This window comes from Hypanus sabinus, chromosome 11 (genome assembly GCF_030144855.1).
Source record: "Hypanus sabinus isolate sHypSab1 chromosome 11, sHypSab1.hap1, whole genome shotgun sequence".
Taxonomy (NCBI): domain Eukaryota; kingdom Metazoa; phylum Chordata; class Chondrichthyes; order Myliobatiformes; family Dasyatidae; genus Hypanus; species Hypanus sabinus.
This window is the reverse complement of record NC_082716.1, coordinates 85638674-85652840: the sequence shown is the minus strand read 5'-3', so window position 1 is coordinate 85652840 and position 14167 is coordinate 85638674. Positions and strand designations below refer to the sequence as shown.

At 39.1% G+C, this 14167-nt stretch overlaps 1 protein-coding gene across 1 annotated transcript in view; it reads right to left on the bottom strand.

Annotated features, from left to right (window-relative positions):
• astn1 (astrotactin 1) overlaps window positions 1–14167 on the bottom strand; it is a 2712832-nt gene that overhangs the window by 792954 nt on the left and 1905711 nt on the right. Inside the window, exon 13 of the mRNA XM_059984849.1 lies at window positions 3186–3377. Coding sequence (XP_059840832.1) covers window positions 3186–3377 — 192 coding nt within the window. The remainder of the gene's footprint in view (window positions 1–3185; window positions 3378–14167) is intronic.

The window sequence follows — 14167 nt, the reverse complement described above, 5'->3', positions numbered from 1 at the left end:
ATTTTGCTTTAAGGCACAGTTTTCAATAATGTAGTTATTATGCAGACACCACTGACTGCTCACATTTGCCTGCAGATATATATTACAACGTTAGTCAATGACATGACTGGGCTAGCTCATGGAAGAAAGAGAGGAACCCAGAATATTATAAACACAGGCAGCAACAGGCAGCTTAGAATCTGATGAGCTGCAGTTTATTTTCTTTGATGCTGTTGCCTACAATTTTACATTCAGTTTTATTTATCATAAGTATATCAAAACATACAGTGAAATGTGTCATTTGCATTAACAGCCAACACACCCAAGGATGTGCTGGAGACAGACCTCAAGAATTGCCATGCATTCCAGTGCCAACATAGCATGTTCATAATGTTCAACACAACACAATATGCCACATCAAACACAAGCAGTAACAACAACAGATGACAACAGCAAAACAAGCCTCCTTCCTACCTGCTCATCCCCTCACACACAGAAGCTTCCAACTGCAGGACAGATCATCCTGGCCTTGGACTCTAAAACTCATGGACATTTAGTGTGCAACCTCCAGTCTCTGGCCCGGACACACCCTGTCTCTGGATTAAAAAAATTCAGTCTTTCCACCTCCAGATTCGCTGAGCTCTGGACTTCGACAATCTCTGGGGATCGACCTCAGGATGTGCTGATCACAGGATTGACCTTCATCGGGCAGCAACACCAGGCTTGAACTTTGCACCTTGACCCCAGGATTCATGAATCATGGGTTAGGCCTTTGGGCTTTGACCCCAGTTCTAGCTAAATAGGGGTTTGACCTCCAGGCCTTGACCAACCTGACCTATGGGATTGTAGACCTTTGACTGTACAGTGCTTCAGGCCTTGATTTCTGTATTCACACAGACCTCAGATCCTAATAGCCTGGGGTGTAACCGGCCCTTGTGACTTCTGCCTATGTGGACTTTTGACTCAGGATTCAATGACCCTGGGACCACTAGTCTTCTCAGCACCTGTCCATCCAACCTGACCTCAGGATTGTGACCTTCAACCGCAGAGCTTTCTAAACTACATACCGAGCATAGCTTTCTGACCCAGATTCTTCACTCATCCTCATCTTCGTCCCAACCTGACCCCTAATTAATCACACTGTCCTCCAATCCAAAAACAAAAAACAGGTCTGAGCCATGGCTCAACATGAACTTGACCAAAACCCTGGCTTCTGTCCCGGTTTCTTCCTTTACTGCCTCGATCTCTAACTCTCACTCATCCCTGTTTCTAAACCTTATCCTGACTCCTATCTCCCCTCGGTGTCCACAAAATCACCCTACAAAGCTAAAAATATCTACCAAATCTAAGCCAGAACCCCACAGAAAATAAATCTACAAAACCACTAAGTCAAGAATTCTCTCGAAAAAGAAATTTGCATTGTAACCTGGGACATTTTAGGTGATAGGGCAGCAATTCACAGTCATTCCAGTGGGAGATTATTTACTTACAATGACACAGTATGTCCTGAGGCACACCAATCTCATCAATCCCTTTTGCCTTCATTCTCTCTATAGCCTTGTGATATATACTCTCTCCCTCAGGCCTATCAATGAATATTTGCCACTGTTGTGCATTAAAGCATAACTTGCAGTGGCCCATTCACTTCAGGATGAGGGAGGAACTGTAAAACCCATGAAGTTAGAGGAAGGATGTGTGAACTCCACCCAGAAGGCATTTAAGATCATGGTTGAACTCAGGTATCCAAAACAGTGAGATGTCTACTATAACTGCTATAACTTTATGTTGGCCATGAATACAGTCAACATCCTTTCACATTCCTCCAACTGCTAAATCAGCAATTGTATAACACTCCACTCAACATAATAGGATGACAAAATCAACACCAATGTCATGTCTCTGTATAATGGTAAAAATATTATGCTTTTATATACTTTCTTGTCAATGATGGATTAGATATCGAATGAAGCGTCAGCTATGTGTCTCACCACTGAGTGAAATTGTCATCCCCATTTTGGGAACATATTGTCTCTAATCCAAAACCTCACCTGGACCTGGAGAACAATGACAAATAAATAATGAACTCAAAGCATAAACACTCGAAGTAATGTCTCTAAAAATTCTTGAGAAACACAGGTGTGGAACCAAGTGCACCTAAATATATTGATACATTTGTAGTCAGATTTATATTCAAAGACAAGTTGCAGTGCAACAGTAATAATGCATTCCAAACTCAGGAAGTCATGACGTCCAGTGCCCCTTCAACACAGGAAGGACAAAGCGATGCAAGGTCTTTCTTGGAATCCTTTCTTAAGTAACAGAACTCAAGGATGATATTTATCTCCTTATGAAATTGTCATAATGTGGGAAGAAGTTTGTTGTCTGCTAAAATCAATTTGGCATGAAAATTTCAACTATTAATTGCAATGCTTCCCTTATTCAAAAACAAATGTAATCAGTAATAAATTATAGTGCAGAAACTTATCCTTTGTTAGTTGAGCTAAACATGCAACATGGGTACATAAGCACTTTGAACTCTACTTCCATAATTCAATCCACAGGAATAAGTAAAATGAATTTTGGAAACACAACACAATGCTTGGGCTTAACTATGTTATTCTGACACCCAGAGTTACTTTCTCGAGGTACATGCTTTCATGTAACTGGCAATTACACAGGGTTTACCTTTTGAATCCTGATTTTTGACTACAATAGATTCAAGTTAAAAACTTACAATAGTCCCATACAACATTGCAACATAAAAATGCATGTAACATTTTGATATTTACTTAGTTGCTTCACTACTGCTCTTAGATGCCTTTAGCACCAGAGAAAGTCTATTTATCCTAGAAGAGAATTCTCTGATATCATGCAAAAAAGATTATTTTAAAGTAATTTTCTATTTTGCACTGACCTCCATATGCTGAATATAAAGCCAGCTGGTAGAAACATAGAAAACCTACAGCACAATACAGGCCCTTTGGCCCACAAAGCTGTGCTGACATGTCCTTACCTGGTAAATGCAATTAGAAAATTCTCCTCTTGCCATGTCAATAAGCATCTGCTTTACCACTTGCACAATGCCCATAGATTGAAAAGAAAATGCTACATCTTTGCATAAGGAACAAAAATAGGAACCATAATGTTCTTCAATTCTGCACGTTGTCATAAGTTTGTGTGCAACAAAACAGAAAACTAAATCTTACCTGAATGTTCCAACAAACACTTGTCCAAGTGCAAGCTCCTTAGTCTGGTTATTGTAACCATAGAAGACATCTCTGAACCAGGTCTGATTTAGAGAAATGTTGGCATCAGCACAATCTGTACCACTGGTGCAGGATTCAGAAATCAGCTGACACATCCGTCCATCTGAAGCTAGTTTGTAATCTTCAATACAACTGAAGAAAAGAAAAAAAAGAAATTAATTGATCATATACAGGGAAGAAAACATAACTTTACCTTTATTTAAAACTGCAGGTCATACAAATAAAAAACAATATCCTAATACCAAAAGAGATTTTTAGAATAACCTAGAAGTGAGAAGCTAAAAAAAAAGTTGTGTTACCATGGCTACCATACTTAACTAAGAGGATTAAGTAAGAGCAGTAACCTTATGTTGATAATGGAGCACTAGCCTTTTGTCATACTTTGTAATAACAGGAGTTCCTGCTCAGATTTTTTTTACCTTTCCTGGTTGATGAATGTCAATAATTACATTTCTACAACACTTTAAAGACAACTCCAACTTAATTAGCACTAATTGCAAAAGAAATATGAGAAGTCATGAATCAACAATAACACAAAATTACATTAAGTTTGCAAAACAAATGCACTGCAACCATATGTACATTTTCTGATAAGACATGATTTCACATTTTTCTTTCTCCTAGTCTACTGAGTATTTTCAGAATTTTTCTTATTATTTTGGATTTCCAACATCTGAAGCATTTAGTTTTTTGCAGATATTCATGTATTATTTCACCTTTAACTTGGAACTTTTAATTTTATTCACCTTGAGTCTCTGTTTATCTAAGCAAATACTTTATTTGTACTTTATTTTAAAGGTAAGCTGAAATCAAAAGGCAGTGACTGTTCCTACTTCCACTTTATTTTGAAAGTATCCAATTCTGTGAGCAATTTAATTCTTTACTAGCTAAAATCCAAACAAAGGAGGTAAGTCTATTATAGCCAAAAAGGTTTGAATTTTACTTACCCCAAATGAAATGATTTCAGAATTTGTCACAATTATTAGCATCAATGCCTAACTCCAACATTTATGTGAAGGATCATGGAATGGAGAATGTCCTTTTGCATATTCGAAGCCATTTAAATCTCTCATTATAAATATCTATGTGCTCTTTTGTGTCGCTGTTTCCAAAAGCTAATTAACAAAATAAAGTTTTCAACAGCTTTATAGATATCAGTAGCTCAAAACTAACAGCAGCATCCAGTTCCACAATGCATCAAATTCATAGCACTTCCATGGAGCACAGATAAACATAGTATCACACACAAAATGCTGGAGGAACTCAGCAGGACAGGCAGCATCTATGGAAAAAACTCTTCAGTAGGACAGGGAAAAAAAGCTAAGGAGTAAATTTGAAAGGTGGGGGGAGGGGAGAGAGAAATGCCAGGTGATAGGTGAAACTTGGAGGGGGCAGGATGAAGCAAAGAGCTTGGAAGTTCATTGGCAAAAGAGACAGGAGGCCATGGAAGAAAGAAAAAGGGGGATTGAGAATGGAGCACCAGAGGGAGGCAATGGGTAGGCACGGAGATAACATGAGAGAAGGACACAGCATGGGAAATGGTGAAGAGGTTGGGGAGAGGGTGAAGGAAGGCATTACTGGAAGTTTGTAAAATCAATGTTCATGCCACTGGTTTGGAGGCTACCCAAATGGAATACAAGATATTGTTCCTCCAACTTAATTGTGGCCTTATCCCAACAGTGGAGGAGACCATGTATGAACATATCAGAATGGGAATGGGAAGTGGAATTAAGATGGGTGGCTACTAGGAGATCCTGCTTATTCTGGAGGACAGAGCGTAGATGCTCGGCGGAGCAGTCTCCCAATCAACATCGGGTCTCACCAATATACAAAAGGACACATTGATAAACATAAACCATTTGAAGCAATTTCAACATCTGGCAGAACACTCTGTTCTTAAAAGGTACTCTTAGACATAATTTACTTCTCCTTTAAGAAGGAAAAATACTTACACAGATTAAATATAATGCTGTACCTTTAACACTCCCATATGAATGTACATACAAATTAGAAGAGAGAAAAAAATGTTTTCACCGCCTTAAAAAATCTTTCATAAGTTTTAGCTTTGTCTACAAGTGCAAACATTCTCTCCACATCCAATGTCCCAAGGCTCCTTAGGATCTCATATATTTCTATCAAATACCCTCTTAATTTTCTAAATTCCATCAGGTATAACCCCTGCTTGTCCATTCTTTCTTCAGAACACAACCTTCTCATTCCAGGCATTAATCTAGTAAAAGTTCTTTGAACTGTTTCCAAGATATTATCATTCTCTCTTAAATTCTTACTCCAGTATTAGTGGAGTACACTAGATGTGTTCTTACAAATGCCTTTCGTAACAATTTGTGCAAATTCTGAGATGTTGAAGGAAGATATTCCAGCAGGACTAATGAACAATGAGCCAACAGGCAGAATGACTTACACTTACACACTGCGTTTTGTAAATACAGAATATTACAACCATGAATGACTTTTGACGTGGTGAACTTTGTGATTATAGAATCTGGCCACAAATTCACACTTATCAAGATGACATGAACAAGATTAATATGCTTTAATGATATGGATGGAGCACTTGGAAACCCACATAGTCACAGCAAGGACGTGCAAGCTCCACTTAGACAACATTCAAAGATGGAAATGAACCTTGATCTCTGGAGGATGAGGCAGTTGCTCTAGCTGTGACACTGTGTTGTTCAATGGAGTCTCCCCCAATTTGCCCAAGAGCATGCAGAAATTTAGCTTCATGCTTATCCAGAACATACGATTGCTTATGTCAGCCTAAACATGGCTTGGGAAATAGTTACACAGTTTTTCTAGCCAAGGCATTTGGAAAAAAAAATTATACTTCTAAATATCAGTGGATTTGATCATGGTTTTGAAATGTGTATTTTTTGTTTTACATTTTGCTGAAAAGATATTTGAGCCCATAAGAAATAGAAGCAGGAGTAGGCCATCTGGCCTGCTAATGTTAGAACTTCCAGTAATTGATGTAAAGCAACAATGCTTTTTGAAAGGGTTTCTACTAGTCTGTGAGAATAAATAACAGCAGAAACCATGATCAAGGTAATTCATTTAAGACTTGTTCCAGTTTCATCGTGTAAGAATTTGAGTCGACAAAATTTGTACAAAAGACTACTTGATGCATGATTAAAATTACTCTCCTTGTTTCCTCCATCCCTACCCCCATTTGTCTGTCTGCTGCTGACATTTTATGGACAGAATTGTCTTTGCCAACTGTCTTTGACTTATTATTTGTGAAGTGAATAGTTTTTCTTTTCAATAACAAACACAGGTTTTTCTGTAAATGAGTAATCATCTCTTTTTAGCAAACAAGTATCAGTCAGGCCAATGCCTTGAGAATTTTCGTCGCAAGATTCCCGCCACAACGGCATCTCCGGTTCCGATCAATGGTAAAATTTCTCACCCTTTTTGTCTTTTCCATGATCAAAAAACATTAAAATCTGCAAGTCTACCTTGCTAGCAAGCTGGATAACAAAGGTATTGTGCAGTTGCGGCCTAGAGCAAGAAGCACGCCTTTGCACCGCCCCACATCCTCCTATACTGGGAACGTTGTATTTGAGGGCCCAAAGGATTGTTAAGGATCCCTTCTAATCATCTCACAATCTTTGACTCTTTATTGTCAGGAAGATAGTACAGAAGCATCAGAACTAGGACACCAGACTAGCAGCTTCTTTCCTCAGGCCGTGTGACTAATGAATACCCTGCAGCTACCATGCTCTCATCATTAGGACAGTGAACTGTTTATTGTAATGTTTTTCTTTTTACCTGTGCTGTGCATTTCACATGCATTTTGAATTATATTTTATGAACTTATTTGTGGTAATATTTTTGTTTCATGTGCTCTGAGTGATATATGTATTGTGAGAGCTCTGTGGTCTGGAGGAATGTTGTTTCATTTGGTTATATATATACGTACAGTTAAATGAAAGTAGAATCCACAATGGACCGTTCCAAGCCTGGCTGCGAAAGGAGGTGGGTTAGCACGGGACGAGGAATGGTATCAAATAAAACCCAGAGTTACAGAAACACACCAACAGAAGCTTCACAGACCTCTACCCTGGAAGGGGAAGTAACTTCACCTGGAAGATGTATGAAGTCATGTAGTGAAAGCCAGTAGTCTGTAGAAGCCGTAGGACTGATCAACCTTCCATAAAAAATGAGACTGGCCAAGGAACAGCTGATACTTAGAAGATGGGCTACACCTGGAGACAACTTGAATGACTGGCCCAGGACAGAGGACTCTGGGGAGCTGCTGTCAGCAGCCTCATGTCCCAGCAGGAGTAAGGGACTAAAGAAGAAATGACAATAAACTCCATGGGGATTTCTCTGATGTCCACTAGTAATTTCAGAAAGGTCCTTAGACACATTTGCCAGAGAAAGCCATCTGACAGCAATGCCAAGCAGCTTTTTTCTAGCAGAACAGTTTCTGAAAGACCTTAAGACAGATCTGTACACTTTATCACTCTTGATTAGATCGGTAGTTTTGTTTGCTTCTGCTGAACTGAACCAGGCAAGAGGATATGTGGACATAAAATTCTCATCAGGAGACAGTTCAAGTCTACAGAGTCCAAAATCTTTCAGCTGTAAACAAAGGCCGTGAACATCATATCAGCTGGTAGATGGAAGGAGAAATGTGCAACAGAAAAAGATGTTTTAAAAAATGAAGAGAAATCCTGTCATATTTGCAAAATTTTGTATTCTTTGCTGAATCTAATTAAGTTTCAATGGTAGGAGCTTAATCATTTTAACAACAGAATATGACTGACAACCAGTCCCTCTTCACTAGCACCTCAAGTTTTGCTGCTTCAGTTAATAACTTCCATCAAAGATGTAGGTTTGAGCAGCCTGGTGCTATATTAAATCCAATTTCCCTGACAAACTGAAGTAATTATAAACTTCAGGCATGTATTATTCTAATCAATGGAAAATGACCTTTCGTTTATTTGGAGTTCTCATTTTATATAGTTTCTTACTGAACAGTACTTACTGATTACAACACAAAACTGTCAGAGAATGGAACCTTTAAAAATTGCGAGAAGAGCCACCGAAAGCATTTCCACCTAATCAGTTCAGAATTTCAATTTTGACCTGTCACATCTACCACTGCAGCTTTAATACAGATATTCAAAGACACAAGTATTAAAACTAAAGTTAATTATCTTAATGTGAAATGTCTACCTGCATGCACAGTTGTGAAAGAAGCATGGCACTTTGGGAACAAAATAGAAAATTCTCCCAGTTCCCATTCTGCATTAGTGAAGGTATTAAAATATAATTTTCTAGAGTGTTGGATTTCATTTTCATGTAAGTTAGATTGTAGCAAGCCCAAAAAGTAGGGGAGAAAACATTATACCTTTTTTTTAAAATAGCCTTTCAGCAATTGGACTCATTGACCTTAATTTTATTGGTAACTTTTGTTGACTGCACTTGTGCAATTTCTAATTTTTATACTTTTATCTAAGTTGTAGATTTTCCTTCGAGCTCTGATTACATTGTTCTGGTTGGTCTCATGTAATCATACAATTTCAATCAATTCCGATCAACTGTGGCTTCAGCTTGACATCTAGTATAAAAATACAAAACATCTTTCTGAAATATGCTTGAGGAAGTGACAGAGCGAGAGGGAGAAGCATGCATCCACTCTACTGTTTTCCGCAGCTGCTGTTGATCACACTACAGCACCCACTGGAAGCTCAAGCAAGGTTATCTCTTTAACTGAACAGTTAAATGTAAGAAATGTACTAATACATATGAGGCTTGATTTTTTTTTTCGGGAAATGCTGAAGTATTTTAATAAATGCCCACTTTTGCAGAAAATGCAATTCTTTCATTCTGCAAGATTTTTTTTCTTTACCAATTCATTAATTTTCAAAATATTATTTTGAGTTCAAAACTTCCATTATTAAACTTTCCGTAGTGGCTTTGGGGAGGTTAAGTTTACCAATGTAATTGATATACTGTATATTTTTCACCTCTATATATTTTTCATAGAAGACAGAAATACAAGATTGAGAATTATTCAATTAAATTTCAACTAACTAAAGACAATAGAAGGGAAGGAAAAACAGGATCTCCCGGCAGCCAAGTATAATCCCCATTCTCAATCCAACATGTCGGTGTACGGTCTCCTCTTCTGCGATGATGCCACTCTTAGGATTGTGGAGTAACACTTTATATTCCATCTGGATAGCCTTCATCTTGATGGCATGAACGTCAATTTCTCAAATCTCTGATCATTTTTTCACCTCCCCCTTCCCTCTTCTTCATTTAACAACTCTGCAACCCCCACTTCTCTCTTTTCCTCACCTGCCTCTTACCTCCCCTAATGCCCCTCCTCCTTCCTTTCCTCCCATGGTCCATATCCACTCCTACCGGATTCCTTAATTTCCAGTCCTTTACCTTTTCTGCCTATCGCCTCCTAGCTTCTTACTTTATCCCCTTTCCCCACTCACTTGGCTTCACCTATCATCTTCTAACTTGTACGTCTTCCCTTCCCCCTCCCCCACTTTCTTATTCTGGCATCTTATCCCTTCTTGTCCTGATGAAGGGTTTTGGCCCAAAAAATTTCCATAGATGCTGCTTGAACTTCTGAGTTCTTCCAGCATTTTGTGTGTGTTTCTCTGGATTTCCAGCATCAGCAGAATCTCTGATGTTTAGAATGGAAGGATTTTGGATTTTGACCAGGAAGCCCTTTGCAATTAAACACTTTATTTCAAAACCAAAGTAAAGACAAAGGGAAATGGTCCGTAACATCTGACTTTTTTTCCAATGTACCCATATGCCACAAGCCATAATGGAAATTACCAATCAGGAAGTTTTAAGAAACTAAGAATCAAATAGGTTATTTAGGGTTAGCAACAAAGAAGATTACACTAAATTGTTCCATTCTGTGAAGTAACTGTGAGTGGGACTTTGGATTTTTCCTTAGCTAAGCATACAGAGCAAAACTAATTTAAATAACCAATTCTATACACCATGTTTTATTCTTCACTTCAAAGAAGTCTGCTCAGTGCTCAAAGATGCATGTTTTTATTTCTCTGGTATTGCTCCCCAACTGCTCCTTCATATATTGACAACTATGTCAGTGCTGTTTCATACATCCACGCTGAACTCGTTGATTTCTTCAAATTTGTCTCCAATTTCCACCCCGCCCTTAAATTCACTTGGTTCATTTCTGACACCTCCTTGGTCTTTCTTGATCTTTCTGTCTCCATCTCTAGCAATAAACTGTCCACCAATACCTTTTTTAAACCAACTGATTTGCATGGCTATTTTGACTTCCCTACCTGTCTCCTGCAAAAATGCTACTCCCTTTACTCAGTTCCTTTGTCAATGCTGAAACTGTTCCCAGGATGAGTCATTTCTTTCCAGGGTATCAGAGATGGGTTCCTCCTTCCTCCACTATTACTGCTGCCCTCACCTGCATTTCCTGCATTTCGAAGGCATCCACGCTCACCCCATCTTCCAGCGGCCTTAACAGCGATAGAGCTGTTCCTGACCTGATCTCTCACCCCATGAGCCTCCACATCCCACACATCATTTTCTGCAACATCCGACATCTCCAAGGGGATCCTATCATCAAACACATCTTTACCTCCCACCCACTTTCTGCTTTCCACGAGGATCATTCCTTCTGCAATCCCTTGTCCATTTGTCCCTCCCGGTACTCTACCCTGCAAGTGGCAAAATACTACACCTGCCCATTTATCTCCTTCCTCTCCTCCATTCAGGGCCCCAAACAGCCCTTCCAGTTGGAGCAACATTTACCCTGTGAATATGTTAGGGTGATCTATTCCAGTGCTCTTTATGTGGCCTGCTCTATATTGGTGAGATCCATCATAAACTGGGGAACCACTTTGATGAGCATCTCTACTCCATCTGCCAAAAGCCCAGTGGCCAACCATTTTAATTTCTATTCTCATTCCCATTCCGGCATGTCAGTCCATGGCCTCCTCTTGTGCCACGATGAGGCCACACTCAGGTGGAAGAGCAATACCTCATATTCTGTCTAGGTAGACTACAGCATGATGACATGAAAATTGAGTTCTCCTTACAGTAAAGAAGATTTTACCTCCCTCTTCCCCACTGCTATTTCCCACTCTTGCCTCACTTGCCTATCACCTTCCTCCAGTGCCCCACCTTCTTCCCTTTCTCCCATGGTCCACTCTCCTCTGGTGTCAGATTCCTTCCTCTCCAAACCTTTGCCTTGCTCACCCACCAGGCTTTACTTATCACCTAGTTACTCTCCTGCACCCCCCCCCCATCTTTTTATTCTAACACCATCCCCCTTCCTTTCCAGTGCTGAAGAGAAGTTTCAGCCCGAAATGTTGACTGTTTATTCATTTCCATAGATGCTGTCCGACCTGCTGCGTTTCTCCAGCATTGTGTGTGTGTTGCTTTAGATTTCCAGCATCTGCAAAATATCTTGTGTTTATATTTTTTTTATTCTGGTAAAGAACTTAATGGGCATAAAGTGCAAATAGAATATGGTAGGGGCATATTTATGTCTAACCAGGTTGATGTAAAGGCAGCCCAAGTTCACTATTATCTATTTCCATATTCTATCTGTCAGGTATAGCCTGTTAATCAGTTCTGTATCTGTAGGCTCATGATGCACACCCAAACCCCATGCTTTCCCCTTCTAGGTCCAAGGTACTCGCCACTTAGATTTACTGTCATGCAACTTAACTCAGCTCTGCTGGCAGCCACCAGAAAGTACAGTCAACCCAGTGTACAGCTCCCAAAGCATTTGAATATTGTCCCTGCCACTTCTATCTGCAGGGTATGGGACTACACTCCCCCTCCAAACTTGCTGGATTGTGTCAGGGGCTTCCTTCTGATCCTTGCACTTTGTCAACCTATACTCCACTGTCTCTCTGTAATAGTACATCCTGCATTGTTTTGTCCCCTTTATATGACTTCTTTATGCTGAGGCATAGAGCAATCTGTCTAGATATATATAAACAAAAACTGTTTACTACCTCAAAATATGTGACAATAATAAGTGATTACCAATATTGCAGCGGGTGCTAGCAACCATATCTTGTCAACTGGAATTAATTTCCAGTGTCTGTACTGTCAGACTTCAACCTCCAAACAAATTATTTTGCAATAATGATGAAAGAAAATAAATAAAGTCAACAATTAAAATTTGGCAAGTTTTCACCATTGTCACTATTAATCAACGTGAAGGATATGTTAAAATATATTAGAATTGACAAGATGACTATTAAATGCAGTTCCTTGATTTTCTTTAAAATTGTAGTGATGAGACATTTTCCTTGAAGTGACCTGACAGGCCAATTGACTTTTTTATCTGACCAACAAATGGTTATTAGATAAGCATACTAGATTTCAAAGTAAATTTATTATCAAAGTATTTTCATGTCTCCATATACAGTGCCTATAAAAAGTATTCAACCCCCTTGGAAATTTTCATGTTTTATTGTTTTACAACATTGAATCACAGTGGATTTAATTTGACACTGATCAACAGAAAAAGACTTTTATGTGTCAAAGTGAAAACACATCTCTACAAACTCATCTAAATTAATTAAAAATATAAAATACAAAATAACTGATTGCAGAATTATTCACCACCTTCAAATCAGTATATAGTAGATGCACCTTTGGCAGAAGTTACAGCCTTGAGTCTGTGTGGATAAGTCTCTATCAGATTTGTACATCTGGACACTGCAATTTTTCCCCATTCTTCTTTACAAAACTTTTCAAGTTCTGTCAGATTTATGGGGATCGTGAGTAAACAGCCCCTTTCAAGTCCACAAATCTTCAATCGGATTGAGATATAGATTCTGACTTGGACACTCCAAGACAGTAACTTTGTTGTTTTAAGCCACTCCTGTATAGCTTTGGCTTTATGCTTTGTCTTGCTGGAAAACAAATCTTCTCCCAAGCCACAGTTCTCTTGCAGACTGCATCAGGTTTTCCTCCAGGATTTCCCTGTATTTCACTGAATTCATCTTAGCCTCTACCTTCACAAGCCTTCCAGGGCCTACCAGAGTGAAGCATCCCCACAGCATGACACAGCCACCACCATGCTTCACGGTGGGGATGGTGTGTTTTTGATAATGTGCAGTGTTTGGCTTATGCCAAACATAGCATTTAGCCTGATTGCCCAAAAGCTCAATTTAGGGTTCATCAGACCACAGAACCTTCTTCCAGCTGACTTCAGTCTCCCACATGCTTTCTGGTAACAGTAGTCAAGATTTCATGTGAGTTTTTTCCAACAGTGGCTTTCTCTTTGCCACTCTCCCATAAAGCTGCAACTGGTGATGCACTGGTGTAACAGTTCTTATAAGCGCAGTCTCTCCCTTCTCAGCCATTGAAAGTCGTAACTCCTCCAGAGCTGTCATAGGTCTCTCAGTGGCCACCTCCACTAGCCCTTTCTAGCATGGTCACTCAGTTCTTGAGGACGGTCTTCTCTCAGCAGATTTACAGCTGTGCCATATCCTTTCCATTTCTTGACTGACTTAACTATGCTCCAAGGGATATTCAGTGACTTGGAAATTTTCTTTTCTCCATCTTCTGACTTGTGATTTTCAATACTTTTTGTGGAGTTGCTTGGAGTGTTCTTCTGTCTTTGTTATGTAGTTTTTGCCAGAATAATGGTTCACCAGCAGTTGGACCAGGTGTATTTTTACTACAGTCAATTGAAACACCATGACTGCACACAGGTCTCCAAAAACAGATCCCTATTTAACTAATTATGTCATTTCTAAAACCAACCGGCCAGTGATGATTTGGTGTGTTATATTAAAGGGGGGAGAGTGAATACTTATACAATCAATTACACTGGACAACAAGTTTTTTCAAAAGCGTTGCTTCCTCAGAACTTTTTTTGTTTATGATAGATTGCTTGAAAATGAACACAAATATAA